This window comes from Osmerus mordax, chromosome 2, assembly GCF_038355195.1.
Source record: "Osmerus mordax isolate fOsmMor3 chromosome 2, fOsmMor3.pri, whole genome shotgun sequence".
In the NCBI taxonomy this organism is placed as follows: Eukaryota; Metazoa; Chordata; class Actinopteri; order Osmeriformes; family Osmeridae; genus Osmerus; species Osmerus mordax.
Window position 1 is genome coordinate 16,953,214 of NC_090051.1, and position 24,852 is coordinate 16,978,065.

Sequence of the window (24,852 nt, forward strand, 5' to 3'; positions counted from 1 at the left end):
TTGTACTGCCAATTTACAGTTGTATTGTAATAAATTTCCCTAATTCTGTTGGATGGATAGCAATTTATGAGTGTCAATTTTTTTCCATTAAAAGGGGATGCTCTTTATCGAGAAACAGATATGTTTCTATACGTAATATCTTCATAGTAACAGCCTTTGCATTTGCACTTTCACATCAGGTCAGAGAGAGAGAAAGAAAAAGAGAGGCAGAGAGAATCTTTTTTACAAATTGTGTTGTTATAATTCATCATTGTGGTGCAAAGGGTAAAGCCTCAAACTGAAACAAATGTTCGTTAATACCACCCTCTCTCTGGTTACAAGCAGAGCCATATAAACAGAATAAGTAAAGAAAAAAAAGCCATGGAAAGAATGGCTCTGGAGAAGCTAAATTAATGGAGAAAGAAAATGCTGAAGAACGCATGCGTAACATTTGACGTTTCACACACAGTAGCGAACTGAGCCGACTGGGCCAGCTGCAGTAGTAGCGTTACTTGTCTATCCATCGTTTACCTACAGCTGGCTAGCTAGCTGCCGTTCTTTGGAATTAAACATTAGATTGTCACTGTACTCGTGTACTGTGAACTGAATAAATTGTCTATATATTCAACAATGGCAAAGCCTTGCAGACATTTTGACATTACCCGGCTTTTTGTTCCTGTTAGATGTCAGGTGTAACGTTAGCTAGCTAGCTAGTTAGCTTGGAACTTGCTAATGGTAACAGCATTGCCAGCCTATAGTTTGTAGGGCTAACGTTAGTAGTTTAGCAAAGATAACAAGCTTAATTTGCATCCTCTCCTCCCAGACATGGGGATAATATTTACTAAGTTGTGGAGGCTGTTTAACCATCAAGGTAAGTTTTCAAAAGATCTCCAGTTGTCGAGATAGTTTCATATTTATTTCATAAAACAAAAATAGCTTGTGCTAGCTAACTAGCATAATAGTATTAAACATATGAGATTGCATTTATTAAGTAACAAACATACCTAAGTAGCATTGCAAGGAAATGCTTTCTTATTTACTGTCTGTGATCTGAATAATTCCTTTTCGCTAACCAATTACAGCAACCATTGTGTAGCTGTAATAAATAAATCCCCCCTCTACCATTTCTTGAGGACAAGTAGCTAGTTAGGTTCCAGTCTTTGGTTTAGTCCATTTTACATACATTTTAGTAGTGCTTGCTATCGCGCTGGTTATCTGGTAGTTGGTGCCAGTTTAGTTACAGAGTCCATGAGGACGTGGGTTTGTTTGTCTGACATTTTTACGTGGATCACATACAGCTACAGTAGCTAACCGTTGATTTCCTTGAGCACTCACTATTGTAGCTGCTTCTAGTTATTCTGGAGGGGTAGATGGACAATTAACTAATCCTCCTGTCTTATGGATGTATAGCTGTCAATCAGTCACTTAGATGTGCTGGTCTCTCTGAAATAGGTGAAATGTACTTTCTTTAATGCTGATGGGCCTAATAATCGTATTTGGTAATCAGATATGTGAACCACTTGTCATTTGAGACCAGCAGAGTGCTATGGAAAAACCACTGTCACAGTACCTTTTAGCAAGGTTTTATGTTTGGTTTCTCTAAGGCCACAGTGTGGTACTAAACGTTTGTTCTAAAACCAACAGTTTGGTTGTAGGGCAAACCAAACGTTTGCTCTTACACAAGCAATTAAATGGCAACCTCTTCATCTATATATATATATATATATATATATATATATATCAAGGATTGAGGAAGATGGAATTTGTAAATGAATAATTAGTGACTCATGTTAAATTATCCCAATCAGCAAACAGTAGCCATAAAACATTGCAGTATTGGCTTTATTCAGATATAGTGTAACACCCTACACATTTTGTTCTGTTTTTACAGATGTGCCTATACTTACATAGATTGTCGAAAACAGACGTAGCCAACATTTTATCAGCAAAACATTAAAACCACATGAAATTGTTTACTAGCAAGACTCTGACAGCCTGTGACTTACATTACCACTGCCATATCTGAGGTGCTTTATTTTTCGGTTCAGTGTGGCAAGACAACTGATTTGTCTGATAAGCATGTTTTTTTTTATATTTAAGCCTATCTGGTATTCATGTGGCTCGCATTTTGAAGACTGAAGAAAACTGTCTGCGGTTAGCCTACTACTAGATCTTTAGCCTCCAGAACAATAGGCATTCATTCACAAGGTGGAGAATAAAAGGTTGTACAGGGTGCCACCAAAATACAGTGGTGTCACTCTCATAGTGGGTGTAGCCGGTGTAATAACAACATTCTAAGGGCACAGCCTATCATCTGAACAACCTTTGCAACTGATGTGTGACGTGCACTTGACATCTTTGCTGACTCCACCGATTTTCAAGTGAGAGATGCATGCCATTTGCAATTCCTGCAGAACAAAAAGTGCCCTAAGTGTGGCTTTGTCTGTATTGGGTTGAGGCTGCTTAGGGCTTACTTGTTAAGAAAGGAAGCTTGCCACCACACCTGTGTAGGGTTTAGTAATCTAGGCAGGCTACATCCTACTTGTCTACTGTGCAGTTCAGGGTTTTTCTCTTCTGTTTTTGCTTGTCTACTGTGCAGTTCAGGGTCTGTTCACAGGATAATGATTAGCCTAGATGTTGGGATTTAGAAGACAGGGTTTACATTCATAGGACTTGTTTATGTTGGGTGCCTAAGCATTTTCTTTTCTTTGTCTCATGTTGTGCTACTGCCTAGATCTTGGTGATTGCGATTGTTGTTGATAGGTGGGCACATGGGGTTTCAGAAACACGGGGTTTCAGAAACAGCTGTGATAATGGAGCAGGATATGGAGGTTTGGATATGGAGGTCTGCATATCCTGGATCTTCAGGATATGCAGCCCTGAATCAACTTTGCCATGCAGGAACTTGTGGGACCTTAGACTAAACATGAATTATCTTGCTGAGTGTGTACAGACAGAAGCGTACACTTAATCTTTATTTCTGTCTCTTTTTCATAATCTTCACCTTCCCCCTCCTCCTTTTTTCTCTTTCGGTCTATGTTTCTCTTTCTTTCTTATTTCCTTATTTGTTCTCTGAATTTATTTGTGCCGAATAGCCTCATTGCAGCCTAAGCTTTTTCATTTCTGCAATTGTGGGTACAACTGGTTATGCTGTCTGGTAAGAGAGATTGTCTGACTAATCATTATTATCTAACCGTAATCAACCTTTGAGAAGACTTTATTGAGTGACTATGTTTCTCTTTCGCTCCTTCAGTGATTAGCAGCCAGTTTTAGAGAGACAAACCATTTCAAACCAATTATTGAACCTCCGAAAACACACCCAGTGTCTGAAATGACTGTGTTCTATGTTTTGGCAGTGCACAAGCATCTCTGACTTCTGTCTTTAACTACTTGTCTTATTTGCATGGATTGTATGTCGATGTACAGGTGGCCCCTGCCATGCTCCCTGGAGCCAGGTGCGCTCGTATTTGTCTGAGTTCCTTCCTGCCTCCTGCAGCTTGTGCGGGGGGAGGCCCCAAACCCCGACTCTGGAGCTGCTCTGTCTCAGTCAGGCCCTGTGTGTCAGAGGGAGGGAAACGGGTGAAGATATGTGTGACATGTCACCATTTGTCACTGGGAAATGTCCCCATTTGTCACAGGGAAATGTCACTGATCCAGTAGAGGAGGGTTGTTTCTTGTCATTTGATGGCGTGGAGGCCTGAGATCCTCAGAGCTGGGAACAATATCAGCTCTGTTTCTGGAAAAAGCCTCAGATTAGGTTATGTAGTCACCATGATGTGCAGCGTTCACCAACGGTATTAATGGTCTTATCTTCCAGGCCTGGACAGCTAAGTTTATGCAGTTTGTGTGAATGTTGGAAAACTTCAATCTTCAAACAACTTCAAACTATCTAAAAGCTTTCTCTCTTGATGTATTTCAGAGCACAAAGTTATCATTGTGGGCCTGGACAATGCAGGGAAGACCACCATTCTCTACCAGTTGTAAGTAGACGTTAGTCATTTTGATTGTGGAATAGTACATTTTGTAAGCTTATCGCTCTTGAAAAAAAAACAAAAAGTGAAAGTAGGGCTAATGGACTTCCATCATGAACTCTGTTCCAGTTTTGGAAACGATCTCAGCCTGTGATTGCTTTTTGCTCTACAGTTCTATGAACGAGGTGGTGCACACATCCCCCACAATAGGCAGCAATGTGGAGGAGATAGTTGTCAACAACACTCACTTCCTCATGTGGGACATAGGTGGACAGGAGTCGCTTCGGTCCTCTTGGAACACCTACTACACCAACACAGAGGTGTGTGTGTGCACGGGGATCCAGGGGGAGTGGTGGGGTAGTGCATGCGTTGTACTTTTGTAATTGTCCTTTTTTTTTTTTGTCTCAACATAGTTTGTTATAGTGGTGGTGGACAGCACAGACCGAGAGAGGATCTCCGTCACCAAAGAGGAGCTGTACAGAATGCTTGCTCATGAAGTGAGTCCTCTTGTTTGTCTTCTATTATTGCAAACAAGAGATTTAGGTTGCTGCTTTCTAGCACTCTGTCTTTCACTCTAGGACCTGAAGAAGGCTGGCCTGCTGGTATTTGCCAATAAACAGGATGTGAAAGGCTGCATGTCTGTAGCAGAGATCTCCCAGAGTCTACAGCTCACCTCAGTCAAAGACCACCAGTGGCACATCCAGGCCTGCTGTGCCCTCACAGGGGAGGGGTAAGGACACTTTAACAGCATATATGGCTAAATTTGAAAGAATGGTATGCCATGTTTATGTTAACAATGAAATGTCTGTCTAGCTTGTGCCAGGGCCTTGAGTGGATGATGTCACGACTTCGGGTGAGATGACCACTGACCTGAACCAATGAAGTGGTTTTTTGTTTCTACTCCTCCATGACGGACGGACTGACGGGGGGCACTTGTGTGGTTGGTTGATGGATGCCCTCTGACACTGACCTGGCAAGAAAAGACCTGCCAGAAAACCATTTTTTGGGGTGTTTTTATTTATTACACAACAATTCTTCAGACTTCTCTGAACTGTGAACAAAAACTTTTCAATTTCAGAACCTCAAAGACTGATGTGTATTTAATTTTTTGCACGGTTCTCTTATAAAGCTACATGAAAGTGGGCTGGGTCTGATTGGCTGGTGTGGGAAAATGAGGTCTTTAGTTGTGTGAGAAAGGGATCCTGCCCAGTGTGGCCTTGCAGTATTGCCGGACTGCTTGTGGTGGTGTTTAACATCACCCCTGTGTGTACAGCCCAGTATTTACAGTAACTTTGTGCCTGCCTCAGATTCCCCAAGCGATGGTTGAAAATAGAGTCAATGTAGGGGGAACACCCAACTCAGCCCATTATTATACAAAGTGAAATAAAGGGTTTTTATCTGTTTCTGGTGAATAAAATGTGTCATGAATGGATTATTCTTATGGATGACGAAGAAGTAAGTTACACACTAATTGCACACTCACATAAATATAGTTACTCTCTAACTGTCTTACTCTCTAATCTAAACTTTATTGGTTGTGCTTCTGAATGTGCATGGTTCTCCTACAGGCCTCTAGGGTGCAGTATGTTCTATGAGGACTCATGTTTGCTTCCGATTACAGAGTAGAGTATGGACAAGACGAGTGGGGAGGGAGTGGCGAGTAAAAGAGAAAAGAGGCTGGGTGGTAAGCATATCCCTCGCTCTGCGGAAGACAACGTCAACTAAGACAGTCAAGTCAGTGTGTACAGTATTATGTATGCCATATTGTTAATCCTCTGTCATTGGTCTGCCAGGTTATAAATTACAGTTGATTACATTAGACACTAATCCGAAGACACCATGCAGCAAGTCATAACAATGTTAAATGAGATGTATAATATTGGTAGAAGAGTAACCAGTAATCAATTGATTATAAAGACAACTTGTTCTCTATACAAGAGTGATTGTCAATTGTCTACATTGTTGAGTATTGTAGCAGTTGTGCTGTCAGCAAAGGTTAATGTCGTGGTTCTAAGCGTGTTAGATCTACAGCTATGGATGAACTGCTTAAGTATAGTGTTCTAATTTATTTGACATGCTGCCAGTTTCTCCCTTCAGTCAAAAACTGCCTTATGTTTCTCTGTAAGTTATCAAACTATGAAATATACAACATGGTTATAATTCAGAGGTGATGCTTCTATTAAATCAAATGATTTAATACGCTTTGATGGGATAAACAAAATATGAGTTTATAGGGCTTACATTGTCATCCCATTATGTCAGCTATCTATTAAAGAGCAGGGACTTGGCTGCTGTGGAGTCCAGACATCTGGTTAGTAAACAATATCTATCTACAAACTAATGTCCTCATATGCCAGACACCCTGTTTAGTCCTCTTACCTCAGTGTTGATGAGAACAATTTTTTTCAGAGGATTTAGGGGGAGGATCACTGAAAGCGTGATTAGCAACGGTGGAGGTATCATCGTGCAGCTGCTGTCCTAGTCTGCCATGTCCTCCTGTCTGGCGGTCAGCTTTGTTCAGTGACTAAGCATCATTTTCCATCTCTAGCTTCACTTAAGACCCAGGCAGGTATGGAAACCTCTCTGATAAAGGCACAAAGCTGCCACATAACCCGAAATGTTAACACCATGCACTTCCAGTATGCTCCTACCATGAACTGTTGGGAGTAAAAATATATTTTTAAGTTGGATTCTAAAGGGTACATTACACTTTGCTTTATATTTTGAAACATCTGCTATAAATATGGTTTTATTGTTTACAATGTACCTCACAGAAGATGGATGTGTGTGATATTTGTATTTCACCCTCTTATCAGTACTTATTCATGAATGCGTGTCCCTGTCATTTTTCATCGTAAAAAAAACAAAAAAGAATTTCCTTGAGTATATGCATTGACCTTGCTAATGAGGACTAGATAGCATTCCGAACACCACTTACTAATGGGGGATAGGGTGTTTGGAGGTAGAGACTCAGCTGTGCCTGTCCATCAGAGCCCAGAAGCTCGCTTCTCGTGGAGGGAGGGGGTAAATACCAGCAAGCGAGAGAGAGAGGTCCACGGCAGAGGAAAAGAGATACATTCCCATCATACCCCCTCCCGAGGTAGCATCTAAGGTACAGTATGTATGAGTTTAGACTCGGGTTTCACAAATACCATCCAGTATTTGTTCTTATACTTTCCAGAGAACGCCTTACTCTCTGTCATGTATGCCCTCCACTGTACTATGTTTCTTGAAATAGTCCATGGCTGTATTTTTATACAGGATTACTATGAATACTTCTGTATACCAATGCAGAGACAGAACACGGACAGCAACTGTGTCTATTGTAAGTTTGATGGAGGGGATGTGCCACCATTGTTCTCTTTCAAATGTTATTTTTGAACCTCACATCCTACTTTATTCACTCTCAAAAGATGACAGAGAGCGCGACCTGTCAAACCCTGCGATCCTGCATTCATCATGAAGGGGCACTCAACCGTGAAAGTTACTTTCACCCTTTATACATTTGTACCATTCTATTGCATTCATTTCATATGGAAATAAATCCATTAAAACTCGACAAGTGAAGTCCAATATCTTCCTGGTGTCTGTCCCAGATGTACAGTGGTTTCAGATCAGTAGAGAAGATCAACTGATCTGGTGTCTGATCGAATCTTTCAGTCTGGCCATGAGTCTGAAGTGTGTTGGCACACGTGATAAACCTTTTTATATACGATCCAGTAATTACTGGATCATTTTGAGCTTTTGTTTATTTATAGTGGGTATTTATTTCAGTCCAGGTCAACTATTTTGATTCCCTTCCACCTCAGTGGTCTGTTCAGCCATTAACTTGATTCCAGACACTATTAAGCATCTGAACAGGGTCAACTAGTAGCTGACCTCAGAGACTTTGGAAAAATACAGTAACAGTGAGTCAGTGCCCTCTCCACAGCCCTGTCCTCAAGGATAGTCTCCTTCCTCCAAACAACCCCATGTGGCATGTTTTCAAAACCAGCGACTACACCCATTGCCCCTGCCTGGGGGATGCTTCTAGATGTGGCTTTTCTCATGTTTTCACTCCCGTTGCCCCATCCTCATAGTTAAATCGCTGATACATTTGCTGAACAGGTGCTCTTTTTCCTGCAGGGATCACTAGGTATATTTAGATTTGGAAACCTGAGTGTCGGCTGCTGATTGGCTGTCTGGGCCACATGATAACCGGGGTGTCGTTGCAGCTGTGAGCTGTCTCCCACCGTTTCTCAGGAGGGAAGTTGGGGACGCTCTGGCGGCTTGGGAATCCTTTAAACTTTAAAGTAACTGGTAAGCAATCAAAAACCAAACAACATTGTTTTCAGCAAAACCCTCTGCATGGCCTACACTCTGCCTGGACTTGTGTCTCTCCTGCTGGTTCTGTTTGGATGCTGGAAGACCATTTATGGATGGATGAGCCTGTTGAGGTTATGCTGTCGTTAAAGGATACTTCCAGGCAGCCCAGAGCAGAACGTCTCCAGCTCTACCAGGCCACCATTGGGATACCTATGAATCACAACATGACTGTCCATCTTTCTAGTGTCATCTTTTTTGTGTGCCTTTTGTTTAGAAAAAGCATCTTTGAATGAGATGAGTTGGGAGTCGGGTCCTTAAAAAGGGTAGTTAGTACGCTGTCCTATATTTAACCTGCAGCCTCAGAAGGAATTGCAGTTCAGTTTGCTAAACAAAGCCAACCAATCAGGCTGTGGCATTGGCTTACATGACAAATAGCTGGAGCATCGTGGGGCAGCTGTCGCCAACCTTCAGCCTGGAGGCGCAGTGCTTGTGGGTTTTTTTTTTTTTTTTTTTTTTTTTTTTGAGGGTGGGGGAAGAGCTGCAGAGCCAGAGGCCTACAAAAAAAAGATTCCCATGCAATTTAGTCCTTTGGTTTCTCGTGTCTTCTCTCTGCTCTACCTGAACTGTTTTAGGTGGAGTTGAATATTTGATATTTATCTTTGATTTATCTAGGCTTGAAGCAAGTCGAAAAGTGGAATATCAATTTGGGACCCTAGTGGATGGGAAGTGAAGCTTTTGTTTTAAGGTCGCAGAAAATACCACTGGAATCTCTCTGGTACTGTTTGGATTATTTAAGTGTTTTTTTTTGTGCATGTGTGTGCTTGAGAGAGAATGAGACATTCTGTTTGCTAATTGAGTTGTATTGAGTGAAGCTCATTCATTGACATTGGGTTGGGGTTAGTGTGTAGGTGTGGGTTCAACAGGATCTGCAAGGAGAGATCCTAAAATATCTCTAGTAACGTCCTTTCAACCTGTGATAGAGCTAAAGAATACACTGAATTGTTAATATGTCAACATCAGAGACATTGGTACGTTGTCAAGTATTGTAATAATTGAAGTTTCCATTCAGCTCACTCAAAGTCCTTGACAGTGATGAATATTGTGTGTGTGTTTCATGTAGAATCTCTAAAACTGTGCCATAATGGAGGAGACTGAAGAAATTGATGAATTCGAGGAGGAAGAGATTGTGGAGGAGGTAAGTGCATTTATGTTTCCCCAGGTGAACACTGTTTTCATTCAGTCACTCGTTGCTGGTTAGGTTCTGTGGCGGTTGGGGACAACATTTACATTTTTACATACAAATAAAGGACGAACTGCCAACTGGAAGTCGTATGAGAAACACTCTTCTTGACAGATAAAAGTCCCACACAAAATGACACGTTCAATAAATACATAGTATGTGTCTTGCCAGGGAGTCAGCTTTATTTAGCACAGTGAAAGATGCTTTAGGGTTTGACTGATTTTCTATGGTCCTGGTGGGCTGAAGCAATCTGTTGGATTTGCAGGTTCGGTAGCAGCGAACCCTATGAATAGTTAAGTCTCTTACGATACCCTTCAAGTCAGCAATTCAGGAGCCCAGGCATCTGTGAGTGATGCTGGATCCAGTTTCAGTGGGACACCTCCCTATGTGCCAAAGCCAGGCCAGCCCTCCTTAAAGCACTGTAAATCATAACCGTCATTAAAAAACCTGCTACTTTCACTTACTTGAGGTTTTATAGCTACATTTCTCAGCAGGTAGCAGTCAGTGGAAGTGCACTTTTACCCCTACTAACACATAGTTCAACCAGTGGCAATAGATCATAGGTCAGCTGGTGATGATGTAAACAATATTACAACACTGTCAATGTTAGGTGTTGTTGGCTAGTAGTTCTGATGATGAGCCATTCCAATGTGTTCCACAATATTACAGCGCACAGTTTATGATACTATAATTTGCTGTAGTGTGCTTATAAGAAGGTTCCCATATCACTGTAGCAGTGATGGAAAATATGTATTGATGGAAGGGTGTTCCACGCAGAGGAATGCACCCTGTGTCATAGATAGACTGACTGTCTGAAACCTTTGGGAGACGCCTTTGGGCGATTTTAGGTCAAGTAGCAGAAAGTAGCAAGACATTTTTTCAAGGTGGATCAAACTAATTTTTATATTTAATCAAATATACAGCTCCCTGAGTTCCAAATAATTCAGCTAAATATTACTGTAAATTCTGTGTTGTTATTGTTTGTGACTGTCCTGTTATCTGTAGTCTATGTCAGAGTGTCCAATGGAAGAGTGAAAACAGAAGGCTAATAACTTAATCCCATATTTCCCAGTGAAATAGGATTAAAGTTAGCCTTGTATTTTTCATGTTGATATCTAATAGAGGTGCCAAATGATTACTCATCCAGCAAATGGGACAATGCTTTAAGTTAGGCCTAGACAGAGTTCCTATGAAATAATCCTATTTAGAATATTAATGAGAAATCTTAAACATACCCCAAAACATAGTGATAAGTTAATAATTATTTGGCTCCCATATTACATATCAACCATCCCCAAAGAGATTTATCATCTTAATGACAAAGATATAAATCTTTCACGAGGAAGAGGAAAATAAATACTTTCAACTTGATACAATCTGATTTCACTATCACTTTCATCTTCACTTTGGAAGACATTTTTAAACAAATACATTTTATATCAAAAGTGTAAGATGGCTTCTTTTATTTGATCTTCTGATTGAGGAGAATTTGAAAACTCTTATTTTGAAATAACATTTGACTGTAATGTGCCTTATTCATAATGTCTTTGTAGATCATTTGTAGAGACATTGGTTTCATACAGCATCTCTTGGCTGTACCAAACAAGACCATTTTTTTCATTATATATTTTCATGTTCATGGTCATTGAGATAGGTATTTTTTCTTTTAACTACTGAGTTTCCTCTAAGCCCAGTAAGGGAATAAGTCAGTGCTCATAGCTCCAGCGATTGAGAGCTACAAATTTAGAAGTGGACATTTACGGCAGACTGGCAGGGAGACAAGTGAGAAGGGCCTCACTGTAAATCACACTCCTGTGGCCCAGCCTGTGTTAACGTCATGCTGCCAAAATGTGCTTAGGAGAGATGGATGCATGGAAAAAACACCTGGAAGTAGCAGGAGAGAGATCAATCTGCAGTATAGCATATCCTACCTTCTCTCTACTCACCATTATTTCCATCGTGTAACTTGTTCTGAGGATAGAGGTGTGTGTGTGTGTGTGTGTGTGGGGGGGGGGGGGGGTACCTGTACGAATCTCCTCTAGTTCGGAAGATCCACGTAAAGAAGCCTCTTACAGCTGTTTTTTAAAGTGTTTGAGATGTTCTTTTCTCCCAGCTCTGGTCTTAATGCTATTTCTGATGAGTTTTGAGGGCACAGCCTCCATGGATAATGATCCAAGAAGTTCTAGGGCTTTCTAGAAAAAAATGATATTATTGCTCACGTGACTGTGCACTATTTTGTGTGTCAGTGACTGCCAGGGTTAAAAAGTGTTGTCTCATTGGAGGTCACAGGTTAAACTGTAGACTCATTTAGACGAGTTGGACGGATGTTGGATGCAAGTTATTCAGGGAGTATGTGGAGAAGTGTTCATATAGTAGTTCAAGCATGACCCTCTAGTTGATGCTTGAAATGGATTTGTAACCCATGCAGAGGGGCAGGCATTAAGCTTAAAAGCTGATCTAATGCTGTTGTATTGTAACTATTTGATTACAATTGTGACACATAGGACATAGGACAATAGGGTCCAACACAACACAAGAATAGAGGTGAGGTCAAATGGGTTCTAAGATGTTTTTACAGAATGGGTCAGTCAGAAGGTTCTGTCAGTCAGACTCGCTTACACACACACACTCTCTCTCTTTCTCTCTCTCTTTTTCTCTCTCGCACGCACACACACCACACATGGACACACACACAGAGCTATTATAGGTTTATCTACCCCATCTGGAACAGAGGCTTAATTACTACCACTTTCACTCCATTCCCTAATGGACTCTAAAGTCATTAGAAAGTCATGTGTGAATGGGGGACTTTTATTATAGAACAAGATAATTATTCCTAAATCACTTTCAATATTCAAATGTAGGCGGACACAGTCGTAGTTGATGCTGGCTGTGAAGCCAAATAGAAATACAGCAGGTTTAGGAGTCCTACCAGAGCTGGAGTGAAAAAATCAACCTCAATCCAATATGACTGTGATTTGTCTTCTCTTAATTGTACTGGTGATTTTGAAACCACAGAGTATATCCTATATTTGTAGTCTTTTAAGATGACTTCGTCGACTGTCAGTCACCAGACAACTAAGGTGGCCGAGGTAAAGCACTCCCTCCCAGAGGACAGTTGAGATACTACGTCCGGCGATGTTGCTGACTCTCCTCCCACTCTGCTTGCATGCAATGGGGGCTATTCCATATAGTCTCAGTAGACAGGAAAGTAAGTGTGTCCATTCGAGAGACATGTATGCTTATGTGCCACCATGGCACATTTAAGCAAACTCCATTTTATAACGAAACACATCTCACAATCAAAAGTGATGTTTTATTCTGCTGTTTTCCATGTGAATTCATCGCCTCTGGAACATAGTCTCAGCTGTCCCCTTGTGCACTGCATACAAATGAAATAGCCCTCATCACGAGCGAGTCCTGCTTATAGATGACGCATGCGGCCTACTCTGCATGCGACAGTGTTTTTGACCTCCCTCTTGTCCCTGTGTTTGTCCCACAGTCTCTCCTTATTCCCTTCAGTCCCCAATCCCCTCTTACAACGTCCCCTGTAACAGATCCACTTTACCTGACCTCTGCTCGGGCCTTACTACGCCTACCCTAGCCATGTCCATTACACCCTGTAGAACTCCATGTAGATGACTATGCATAACTCCATGTCATGCTTTAATCATTCCCAAAAGTGTTGGGAATGATTTGCCTTTTTGATTAGCCGATTGACTTATCAGGTAAGTCAACGCTGAAAATGTCCTTTTGTTGCCATTAGATCTAGTGCCACACTTGATGTACCGGTAGCTTGTGTTTCCCGCTTGTCTCTCTTATGTGCCTGACGCAGTAGTATATTTTCTTGTCTTGTCTGTGTTATACTGTGTAGCTGGTCTCTCCATTGGCAGAATTATAGTTTTTTTTCACTGGGTTAGGGCCCTGAGAGGAGCTCTGGACCATTGTGTCAAACAAAGCACTGACTGTTCCTTCTGCTTCCCCAGGCTGGTGTTCTCGCTACCAGAAAGATCAGGAAGAAGGTCAAGGTGGACACCTCAAAGTTCATGACCCCTTACCTAGCCCACAGCCAGAAGATGCTGGACCAGTACAGTCATGTAAGCAGAAGCCAGTTCTCTTTCAGCAGTCACGTCAATACTTTCGGGACGTTTTTAATCTCAAGACCATCTTTTCATCTTTTTCTCCCCCATTACACCAGCTTATTTGACACAATCCAGTTAGTCTGTCTGAAAAAAAATGTCCACAATGTGAAGAGTAGAGTGTGACTAGAATGTGATGGCCCCACTGTCGCCCTCCCCTCTTCCTGTTCCCCTTACCAGAACAAGTACCGTCTTGAATATGATAAGGCCAAGGGGCAGCCCTATGCCATCAGCGCTGACACCCCTGAGATGATCAGGATCAAGAAGGCCCAGGAGCAGCTCAGCGAGGTACTGCACAGAGGGGGCTTCTATCCGGGACGTTAAATGGGATTCCTGACGCTGGCCATTAGGATGAGTCCATCATATCGTCTATCGTGATACACTACTCACGGCGTGTTGTCATCTTCCAGGTGAAGTACCGCATGGAGGGCAACAAGACCAGGACTACCAGCTTGTATGACGGCGAGGCTAGAGAGATCGCCCACGTCAAACATGTCTCTGAGCTTGTCAGCAAGGTAATTTTCAAGACACTCGCGTATTAGATTTGAGCATTTATTGACAACCATAGACATGGAAATAGGTTTGACTTTGGCGGAGTGGATGTATCTCAGGGAAGCATTCCCTGCCTCTAGCATTAGTGAGCAGCATACATAGAATATGAGGCAGGGAGCAAATAGAGTAATAATCCCCCCAGATGGATAGTACATACAGACAACACGGGGGAGATGGGGATGGGGGAGGGCGGCAGCAGCACAATAATACAACAACCGGAGTATCCGTGCAGCCTTATAATGCCGCCTTATCGGATGTGGGCCAATGGGCTTGAAGCAGGCTAACACAGGTGTAGTTAATGAGTGTAATGAGGCGCGCTGCCCGAGTGCCATGCCTCTGAACTAGGCTTTGCTCATGAAATATACAAGTTTCTACACTGTGAATATAAACAAGGAAGACAATATGCATATTATGAATGTGTATACTCCAGGTACTGTACAGGCAGAAATGGGATGAGACCAAGGACAGATTCTTCTTGCCACCTGATTGTCCTGAGCTGGTCCTGGCTGTCAAGAATGCTGCTAACTACAGCAAGGTAATTCACTGGTTTCAGACCTAGCCTTGTACAAGTCTTGGTAAAACCGTATACAAGTCTATAATATTGTCTTTTTTTTTTTTTTATCTCCACTCTTTTAATTGTTCTGATTGATCTTATTGGTCCTGCTTGGTGTCTGTCCCTTGGGGTTAGAAACTGTACACAGAGGCCTGGGATGAGGACAAGACCATGTTCTTCCCCTACAGTGACAGCCCTGAGCTCCGCAGGGTGGCCAAGGCCCAGGAGGTCCTCAGTGACGTAAGTGGCACCATATGTCCTGGTGTAGAAATCCTGAATGGTAGACACAGTAGTGATGTCTTATTCAGATATAATTCCCTCTATACTTATCCAATTTGGGTGAATATTACCCTACCAAATCTGATTTACTCACAGGAAATGTCAAAATTACTTTTAACATGTTTCAGAATCATTTTCACAAATCAAAAAATCATTTCTCACATCTATTGGCAAAATGTGGGTCAGCATCCCTCATTCCTCGTTCTCTTATTTTCTGTTTTCAGAGCTTTTCTTTCTGTGTAATATGGTTAACTTGCTCAGCCAAGTGACAAATCATCAAGCAATGTAGCTGTGCCATTCAAGGTCAGGTGCTGTTCCTCATCAGACATTTTCTTGCCGCTTACAGATCCACTACAAGAAAGGTCATAACGAACGTAAGGCCAAGTACACCTCCCTGGCTGTTTCTACAGATATGGAGCTGGCCAAGAAAGCGTTCACTCAGCGCAGTGATGTAAGTCATTCAGCAGGTTCACATCCATTGTCATACATGCACGGGCACACAAACATTTACACAGCAAACTGGTTCGAAAGTCATTTGAGCCACAAGCCGTTGGCATACAGAGGAATATACATGCACACAAAACGCACACCCACCCAACAAAAACTGTCCCTTCACTCGTCCATCGGTCGCATCAGGCTGGGTTAGTGGCTGTCCTACACACTGTGCTGCTCCCAGCACTGCCCTCCCGGGGAGGCTGCTGGGGATAAGCAGCCCCCTGCTTCCTGGTGTCAGTGAAAGGCAGCAGTATTTTTGGTAGTGAGAAGCACAGGGAGTTGGCAAAGAAGCGCAGCGATAGCTTTTCCCCTCTGCAGCATGCAAAATGTACCATCCACCAGCCCCTCAATGGCACACACTCTTGGAACGTCCGCGTATTTGTGCTCCACTGTAAAATGACATACTTCCTCATGATTTCAGATGAAGTGGAACACATTGGCACTGTATATGTTGCTCACTGTTCATTGGACATCCCGTGTCATTTCATTTCTCAGCTGAAGTACCACGAGGACTATAACAAGAACGTGAAGGGCCAGTGGTGCGAGACCCCCTACTTTGAAGTGGCCACTGCCAGGATGGCCATGGACAACTTGAGCAGTGTGAGTAGACACTGCTCTATTTCACATCGTCTTAAAGTCGGTATAGGTATATCGGAAAAAGTTGCTGATACTGTGAAGTTTTATACCAAACCTCCACATTTATGGGTTGTGATTTCCTTTTCCCCCCATTTCAGAAAAAGTACACTGCTGCGTATGAGGATGTTAAAGACCAAATCTATTTCATGCAAACGGACACGCCAGAGTACGGAACACGCAAGAAGGCTGGCAAAGCGGCAAGCTCGGTGAGTCTGACGGCCCCAAAATATAAAGACACACCCAACTTCAAACACAAACATGAGACCTGAGTATATTTTTATAGATCCCATCTCATGCGGACAGGACACTAGTTGACCTTCGCCTCTGAACAGGGTGTGAGTCATCCGTGTGACTCCACCATCACGAACACCCTTCACATGGGGGGGGGGGGGGGGGGCTCACACAAACGCATCAGAGAACATCTAGAACTCTTGTCATCTTCACCTGAGTCAGACCTCAGGCGTGACAAGCACTCCGCATGCGTGTATCGACCAGATGTGTCTCCTTTTTAATGCATGAAAGCACATTGTAAAGACACAGGTAGAAACTTTGTTTCCCTTTCTTCCCCTCAGGTGCAATACAAGAAGGACTATGAGAAGACGAAGGACCAGGCTGCTTACAATGTTCTACCTGCGACGGATAACCCCCTTCTCAGGCAGCTGAGATATGCCGGCACAATCCTCAGTGATGTAGGTGTCTGATGGACATGGCAGCACTAGGACCACTGGTCTGGCAGCATTTAGCTACAGCCACGTGGCTCTGACACATATCGTTACATTTCCTGAGAGTAAGATTATGACTGAGTGATTGCTCATCTTCTAGGTGATTATCGTATTAGGGGTGTTAATTAATCTCATTTGGACGACTTAGCCTTAGTGGCGTAACCCACTGGTATTTTGTGGTGTAACCCACTGAGGGTGTAAAATGGCCTCAGGTGACAACTGCAAGCCACTCTTAATTACAATTATTAGCTATCAGACGGCAAGCCAGAAAACAATTTATATTTATAGTGTCTGATTTACAAGCTATTGCCTATTTAACACAAGTATTTTACTTTTTTAGGATTATTGTTTTAAAATCTTTGTCACTAATTTACTTCCTGTCTGTCTACTCCTGCAGAAAGTGTATAAGGCCAGCTATGAGAAATCAAGGGGATCTAGCATAAACTACTGTGATACGCCCAAATTCAAAATGGACTCAGTGATTCAGAAGTTCAGTGATGTGAGTATACACCCTTCACTTCTGTCAGGCAAAAATGTATAAATATTGAGCTATATAAAGTTAGTACCATATTATAACATTATTACCTAATGTAAATATTGAGCTATATAAAGTTAGTACCATATTATAACATTATTACCTAATGTTATTCTCAATATCATGTTTCTTTCTCCGCACAGGCAAATTATAGAGAGAAGTACGAAAACGAAGTGAAAGGTCACTATATTGGCAGCTATGAGGACATTTATATGCTACACTGTCAGAAAATGGAGGAGATAAAGAGCGAAGTAAGACAGTTTGAATGTCGGTTCCACTACAGTTAACAAACCGATATTTCACAGTTTGGTTCTCAGTTGAATACACAGTTTTTTAATGTTTTATCTTTCAGACAAATTACAAAGCAGACTATGAAGACATGAAGACTAGATGTTTCTACCCCCAAACAATGACGCCTGAATACGCAGCCACTAAGAAGCTTCAACAGTGTAAAGATGTAAGTGTGTTTCTGAACCACAGACAACAGACAGTTTCACAATAAGCATGAGTCACTCTCTCCAAGTCTCTGAAACATCTAGAGTTGTGGAAATTGGATGCTCTGAGTGATGTCCTTGAACTCTTGGAGGGTTTCTGTTGTCTGTTTTACAGAAAGTATACCGGCAACATCCGGACAAAGTGAAATTCACTCAAGTGACGGACTCGCCAGTTCAACTCCAAGCTGCCATCAATGCCAAACAGCTAAGTGATGTATGAATCTTATCAATTATCTGTTTACCTACCAAATTTGTTGTAATGTGTAGCGTGAAAAGGTATTCAACCAAGTTCAGTTATTAGGTTGTATGTAGGTGTTGTATGTAATGAACCATAGTGAAGAATAACAAAAACAAAAATAGTCAGTTGTTTCCATGACAAAGGCTTCTATATAGAGACACGATAGTCCCCTGAATATGTGCTCATTCATCCACATAGCCCAGCTGTCTTCCTGTGGACACCATGGAAACCAGAGCCATCTCTCTGCAGTATAAATAGCAACATGCGTTCAGTCTGCCCAAAATAAACCTACTCTGAGGTGACTGGGGGAGGACAGTTATGAGAGACAACTCTGACATAGGGAGTCTGTTCAGTCAGACAATACTGGCCTCTAGTGGTAGGAAATACTGCACCTTTAGATGGCCGTTACTAAATACGTACCGAAAAGTTACAGGCACTCACTGTGTAGTATACTTAGTCAATCTTCTAGTTGCTTGTTATCACAATAAACTATGGCATAGCTTACAGTATACAAGGGACATTGACTGAAATAAGACCACAAGGTGAGAGAGACAGACTTCAATGACTTATCAATTTCTCCCTAACCCTTTCTTGCTTTCCAGCTGAACTACCATGCACAGTATGAAAAGGATAAGTTTAAGTGTTCCCTGCCCGTGGACTACCCCTTCTTCATCCAGTCCAGAGTCAATGCTTATAACCTTAGTGATGTGAGTACATGTTTTTGGTGTTTTTCTAGATATTTGTGTTGGACACGCTCTTTGATGACATGTAGTAATTGTAGTTGTGGATTAAGATAGGGTTGAGTATATCATTGGATATAGTATTCACTGTTTTCTATCTCCACGCAGAATTGTTACAAGTATGACTGGGAGAAGAAAAAAGCCAAGCAGTTTGAGGTCAAGGGGGACACCATCTCAATCCTGGCTGCCCGTGCACATACAAACATTGCCAGCGATGTAAGTTATTGTTCCGCGGTTGACAGCTCAATTCCCTAAATGTCCATGAACAGAAACATCCTGGACGAGGGAGATGCTCTTGGTTGTATGTGTCTGTCGACCACAGCTTTTCAAACTGTCATTGATTCTCTCAGGTGAAGTACAAGAAGGAATACGAGAAGAACAAGGGTCAAATGGTGGGAGCCCTCAGTATCCACGACGACCCCAAGATCCTGCATTCTGTCCACGTGGCCAAAATTCAGAGTGATGTAAGACTAAGAACTGATATTCCTATTTATTTCTGGTCGCTTACAAATCAGTGTGGAATTATGTCATAGTCTCTCATTGTGATATTTGCACAGTCCAATTCTTAAAAAAAAAAAAGCAAATAAAATGGCTTATTTGAATGAATAATACAACTGTTGTGTGTTTGGTGTCCTGACAATCTTTTTAAATCCCATCCTTGTAGAGGGAGTATAAGAAGAACTATGAGAAGATCAAGACCAAGTTCCACACCACCCTGGACATGATGTCCCTCACCCTGGCTAAGAAATCCCAGGCTATAGCTAGCATGACCGGCTACAGGCGCATCCACAACCACTACATGCTGCCCTATGACAGCTTAGCTTTGGACCTGGCCAAGAAAGTCAACATCCAGCAGAGTGACGTAAGTGCCACCTTACACCCAAGTCGTCAAATCACTCACTTAACAGCAACAAGGGATAGCTTTCTACCAATCACAGGCTATCACAACATATTGTCCTATTGCTTTGATGTTTGCACCGAGTTCAGTTATTCTGATTGCATTTAGAGACGATTAGCTGTATGTATAAACAGGGTTATAAATGACATGCACCCACTTCTTTCTCCTTTAACTTTCCTCCTTCCAGAATGAATACCATTCAGACTACAACAACTTCACCAAGGGAACTCCGTGGGTACCCTATGGCTCTATAGAAGTAGAAAAGGTCAAGAAAGCCGGTGAAATCCTCAATGAGGTACGACGGCATGATTCCTCGCCCCCCCCCCCCCCCCTTTCATCTTGTCATGTCATTTCCTGATGCAAGCAGGTCATTTCCTCCCTGTCAGCAGATCTCACAGAGTAAATGACAAATTAAAAACGTACTTTCATTTTTATGCCCACAGAAAAAGTACAGGCAACACCCTGACACCATCCCCTTTACGTCAATTGACGACCATCCAGTGATGATGCAGGCCAAAGTCAACCAGATGATGAGGAGTGATGTGAGTACATGGATCAACTGGATTGTATTCCCTGTACGACATGGTTAAGATACCATATCGTATTGTTCACCGTATACTTTAGTATTTGTAGCTAAGTATACTTATTTATTCTAATGCTGTTACCTATCTTTTGCAGTTGCACTACAAGAAAGGTTTGGAGAAGACCCACCAGAAGTACTCTCTGCCCCATGATCTCCCAGAGTTCATCCAGGCCAAATGCAATGCCTACAACATCAGCAAGGTGCGGGAGGTTGAGACTGTGCTGTTCTTTGTCGACACTAACAGTCGGGCGTCTCAGTGACATTTCTAATATGTCACTTTGCTGGTTCATTTTAGAGCTGCTACAAGGTGGCATGGGAGGAAACTATTGCAAAGGGGTATGACCTGAAGAATGACGCCATTTCCATCATTGCTGCTAAGAAAGCAAGACATGCAGTCAGTGACGTAAGTACATTATGACAGATTTGGGATTTACTTGTACATGTAATTCAACTGAACCCTGTGTAGTACTGTATATACAGTTTACATTTGCAGATGTAACAATAATCATTTTTTTTTTTTATATATATAAAAAAATAAATAATTGGGTGCCATCTAGGTTCAGTACAAGAAAGCCTATGAGAAGAACAGAGGCCACCATGTTGGCTGCCGTAACGTTAAGGACGACCCCTTGCTGGTGCACTACATGGCGGTTGCCAAGATGCAGAGTGAGAGAAACTACACGAAGGATTACCACAAGACCAAGCTGAAGTACCACTCTCCAGTAGATATGATGAGCCTCGCCCATGCCAAGCACGCCTCTGCTGTGCAAACCTACGCTGGCTACAAGACGATCCACCATCGCTACTCCCTGATGCCTGACGCCATGAACCTGGCGCTGGCTCGCACCATGAACGTCAACGCCAGCGATGTGAGTCCTCTTTGTGAAGCCGCTTGGTGTTGAGGGTTCCTGCAATACCTCGTGGTTTCATCTCCCCCCTTCTTTGTCTCTATATTAGAAAGAGAATCACAGTTGTGGTTCTCTGTTATTTTTATGTTTTTATATATGTAAATCTGACAACCCCATAGAAGAGGTTCAGTTGTGCAGCTTTTTCACTGTTCCTCCTAATTCTTCCTAACCTAATTCCCACAAATGACTTTACTCTCCACAAACTGTGAAGTGCAACTACAAGTCGGATTACGAGAGTTACGTGAAAGGAACGGGGTGGATTCCCATCGGCTCCTTGGAGGTGGAGAGGGCCAAGGCCGCTGGCTCTGCTCTGGATGAGCACAAGTACCGGCAGCATCCCGACACCTTCAAGTTCACCAGCCTCACCGACTCCATGAACATGGAGCTGGCCAAGACAAACGCCAAGATCATGAGTGTTGTGAGTACGACAGAACAACAGTCCTGTGTAAGGTGGCTGAGGAGCTTAGAGATCAGTTGTCTTTACATCATTTTGTTCATCAGGAAAACCCAAAACAAAATGTGCTGTCAATATAAACATTTATGACATATTTGACTGCTAAATTGATTTTGTTTTGCTAAGTGTTATTATTTTTTATTTTTTCAGCGGGACTACAAAGCAAGCGGAGAGAAGTTTATGCACACCTACCATCTCCCCGCGGATGCACCACAGCTGATGCAAGCCAAATATAATGCTGTCAACATTAGCCAGGTAGGCATCAGCTACTGTCAACCAGCTATTGTATGTGTATTCCCTGATACATGACTTTTGCATGTCATAACTTGTAATGTGTATTTTTCAGAATTATTACACCCATGCTCACCGTCAAGACCTGCTTAAGGGGCACCATGTGAAAGAGGATGCCATTTCCGTCCTCGCTGCCAGAGCCTCAACGAACATTGCTAGTGATGTAGGTTGTTTATCTGTGGGGATACTACAAGGATTTTGTCACATCTGATATGATTCACATTATCATGTATCGCTTTGTATCCTAAACAGTACAAGTACAAGCTGGCACACGAGAAGGCCAGGGGCCACCACGTTGGCTGCCGTAATGTTCAGGATGACCCCTTGCTCGTTCACTACATGGCGGTTGCTAAGATGCAGAGTGAGAGAAACTACACAAAGGATTACCACAAGTCCAAGCTGAAGTACCACTCTCCAGTAGATATGATGAGCCTCACCCATGCCAAGCAGGCTTCTGCTGCACAAACCTTCGCTGGCTACAGGAAGATTCAACATAACTACACACTGCTTCCTGATGCCATGAACCTTGGTCTGGCTCGTACCATGATGGAGATTCAGAGTGATGTAAGTTTTGTATCCTCCCCATTTCGTGTGTGGGAAGAACACTGAGTCTCTGTTATGTCAGATACTGATGCCCTGTCCTTTTGCTCTGCTTTCTTTGCCTCAGAATGCCTACAAGTCAGACTACATGAATGTGTACAGGGGTGCAGGCTGGGTCCCCATTGGTTCGGTGGAGGTCGAAAAGGCTAAAGCAGCTAAGGCTGCTCTGGATGAACATGGCTACCGCCAGCACCCCAGCACCTTCAAATTCAAAAGTCTGACCGACTCCATGAACATGGCCCTGGCCATCAGTAATACCAAGCAACTCAATGATGTGAGAACTTTGTTTGATGAATGTAATGATTATAGGATGACACCTAAAATTGTATTTGAATAAGAATCAAAAGGTTTATAGCTTTACATTTGTAGCAGTCCTATAGGACCCATAGACACTTCTAATTCTTGAAAGCCACAATTGTCTCATATTTATGAAACTATACTGGAAGTTACATTTTTCATTATGTAAATTCCCCTAATATTTGGGGAAATGGACTTGACTCTGTTTCTATCTGTCCCCCCCCAGCCTGCATATAGAGCTTCTGGTGAGAAATTCAAGCACACCTACCACCTGCCAGCAGACAGCCCTGAGTTCATCCAGGCCAAGTTCAATGCTCAGACCATGAGCGAGGTCAGAATCCAGAACCTGTTGATGTCATGAAATCTCGGTGTCCCTCACTTATTGACTCGCTTGATCATGATCAATGAGTTGTAAATGGAAGCGTTCACACAGGGAGATGGACTTTTACGGCCATTTCTGTGACACAATATGAATATTTTGTTTAAAATTTAAATTACTGAGCAGAACTTGAACACACTAGGCTATAAATATTGGATGTGTTTTCTATAGGCTCACTACAAGCACCAGTGGGTGCAGGATATTTCCAAGGGCTACGACATGAGGGTGGATGCCATCTCCATTGTGGCTGCAAAGCATGGCAGGCATATTGCCAGTGACGTAAGTACATATTAAACAACGAGTAGTGATCACAAGGCAAAACAATGTACAATTTTTTTTTACACTAAATTGAATAGAAATGCATGATTTAAATATACTATGTTTTGACTCTATTCAGTTCCAGTACAAGAAGGACTTTCGGAAGGCCAAGGGCCACCATGTTGGCTTCCGTAATGTTAAGGACGACCCCTTGCTCGTGCACTACATGGCGGTTGCTAAGATGCAGAGTGAGAGAAACTACACAAAGGATTACCACAAATCCAAGCTGAAGTACCACTCTCCAGTAGATATGATGAGCCTCACCCATGCCAAGCAGGCTTCTGCTGCACAAACCTTCGCTGGCTACAGGAAGATTCAACATCATTACTCTCTCCTGCCCGATGCCATGAACCTGGTTCTGGCTCGAGGCATGAACTCCATCGCCAGTGATGTGAGTTATTAAATGAACCAACCTATTCCATGTCAATGAAAGCTTTGTTATAATTTAATCTGAAGTGTTTTTGTGGTAGCATACTGCTGAAACAACATACCACCTACTGCTGACTTGTCCACTCTGCTGTATTTATATCCTGTTTCCAATGTATTCTCTTAGTATGAGTACAAAAGTGATTGGAACAACTTTGTGAGAGGCACTGGATGGATCCCCATTGGCTCAGTGGGAGTGGAGACAGCCAAGATTGGAGGGAATATTCAGAGTGAACACAAGTACCGTACACATCCCTCCACCTTCAAGTTCCACAAGCTGATGGATTCCATGGATCTGACCTTGGCCACAGCCAACAACCAGATTATGAACAAGGTGTGTTTTGTTCACATTTAAATAATTTCTCAGCTATTGATAAAAAAAAAGGTAAATCCTGTTGTATTATGATACTATATAATCCAGCATGATGCTAAAATAAACAGAATTAAGATGTATTTTAGATGGAGCAGCTGACCAACCCCTAATTGTAATGTATATTGCATGTGTGTTTTTGTCTTTCAGAAAGCATATTCAGATAAATGGAACAAGGACAAACTGAGTATCCATGTCATGCCCGATGCTCCGGAGATTGTGCTGGCCAAGGCTAATGCTATCAACATGAGTCAGGTATAGCCATCCTATTGGTGCATGCAACGCATTTTCAATGCTTTTTCATGCTTACAAGCATGCACTGTTTGGAACATCAAGGAATAATTGCCCGAATGTCAATTGAAAACCTTGTAGAAATGTTTAGATCTGTCTGCTTGAACACTATTAACCATTTTATTGACAATTTATTTATTTTAGTGGCAAGTCTTATTT

The 24,852-nt window shown here is 42.3% G+C and overlaps 2 protein-coding genes across 11 annotated transcripts in view; both read left to right on the forward strand.

Moving 5' to 3' along the window:
• Positions 1 to 497: 497 nt before the first annotated feature.
• On the forward strand, positions 498 to 5,353 carry arl5a (ADP-ribosylation factor-like 5A). The gene is made up of 6 exons (XM_067251113.1): positions 498 to 850; positions 3,899 to 3,959; positions 4,123 to 4,270; positions 4,364 to 4,447; positions 4,529 to 4,680; positions 4,764 to 5,353. The coding sequence occupies exons 1-6, from the start codon at positions 805 to 807 to the stop codon at positions 4,810 to 4,812; spliced, it is 540 nt and encodes a 179-aa protein (XP_067107214.1). The 5' UTR covers positions 498 to 804; the 3' UTR covers positions 4,813 to 5,353.
• Positions 5,354 to 8,189: 2,836 nt separating this feature from the next.
• neb (nebulin) overlaps positions 8,190 to 24,852 on the forward strand; it is a 56,096-nt gene continuing 39,433 nt past the window's right edge. For 8 of the 10 annotated variants that reach the window (XM_067251126.1, XM_067251158.1, XM_067251167.1 and 5 more), the window contains exons 1-35: positions 8,190 to 8,249; positions 9,376 to 9,450; positions 12,534 to 12,587; positions 13,482 to 13,592; positions 13,815 to 13,922; positions 14,045 to 14,149; positions 14,617 to 14,721; positions 14,875 to 14,979; positions 15,365 to 15,469; positions 16,009 to 16,113; positions 16,248 to 16,355; positions 16,722 to 16,838; positions 17,269 to 17,370; positions 17,550 to 17,657; positions 17,759 to 17,863; positions 18,016 to 18,114; positions 18,741 to 18,845; positions 18,987 to 19,094; positions 19,229 to 19,342; positions 19,543 to 19,740; positions 19,964 to 20,071; positions 20,220 to 20,318; positions 20,455 to 20,559; positions 20,655 to 20,762; positions 20,917 to 21,228; positions 21,479 to 21,685; positions 21,872 to 21,976; positions 22,068 to 22,175; positions 22,265 to 22,576; positions 22,680 to 22,886; positions 23,136 to 23,240; positions 23,460 to 23,567; positions 23,686 to 23,997; positions 24,160 to 24,366; positions 24,553 to 24,657. In XM_067251126.1, the coding sequence (XP_067107227.1) occupies positions 9,397 to 9,450; positions 12,534 to 12,587; positions 13,482 to 13,592; positions 13,815 to 13,922; positions 14,045 to 14,149; positions 14,617 to 14,721; positions 14,875 to 14,979; positions 15,365 to 15,469; positions 16,009 to 16,113; positions 16,248 to 16,355; positions 16,722 to 16,838; positions 17,269 to 17,370; positions 17,550 to 17,657; positions 17,759 to 17,863; positions 18,016 to 18,114; positions 18,741 to 18,845; positions 18,987 to 19,094; positions 19,229 to 19,342; positions 19,543 to 19,740; positions 19,964 to 20,071; positions 20,220 to 20,318; positions 20,455 to 20,559; positions 20,655 to 20,762; positions 20,917 to 21,228; positions 21,479 to 21,685; positions 21,872 to 21,976; positions 22,068 to 22,175; positions 22,265 to 22,576; positions 22,680 to 22,886; positions 23,136 to 23,240; positions 23,460 to 23,567; positions 23,686 to 23,997; positions 24,160 to 24,366; positions 24,553 to 24,657 (4,524 nt within the window). In that variant the 5' untranslated portion in view covers positions 8,190 to 8,249; positions 9,376 to 9,396. Of the gene's footprint in view, positions 8,250 to 8,955; positions 9,031 to 9,375; positions 9,451 to 12,533; positions 12,588 to 13,481; positions 13,593 to 13,814; positions 13,923 to 14,044; positions 14,150 to 14,616; positions 14,722 to 14,874; positions 14,980 to 15,364; positions 15,470 to 16,008; positions 16,114 to 16,247; positions 16,356 to 16,721; positions 16,839 to 17,268; positions 17,371 to 17,549; positions 17,658 to 17,758; positions 17,864 to 18,015; positions 18,115 to 18,740; positions 18,846 to 18,986; positions 19,095 to 19,228; positions 19,343 to 19,542; positions 19,741 to 19,963; positions 20,072 to 20,219; positions 20,319 to 20,454; positions 20,560 to 20,654; positions 20,763 to 20,916; positions 21,229 to 21,478; positions 21,686 to 21,871; positions 21,977 to 22,067; positions 22,176 to 22,264; positions 22,577 to 22,679; positions 22,887 to 23,135; positions 23,241 to 23,459; positions 23,568 to 23,685; positions 23,998 to 24,159; positions 24,367 to 24,552; positions 24,658 to 24,852 lie in introns of those variants that run through there. The other 2 variants (XM_067251135.1, XM_067251142.1) reach the window with 2 other exon arrangements.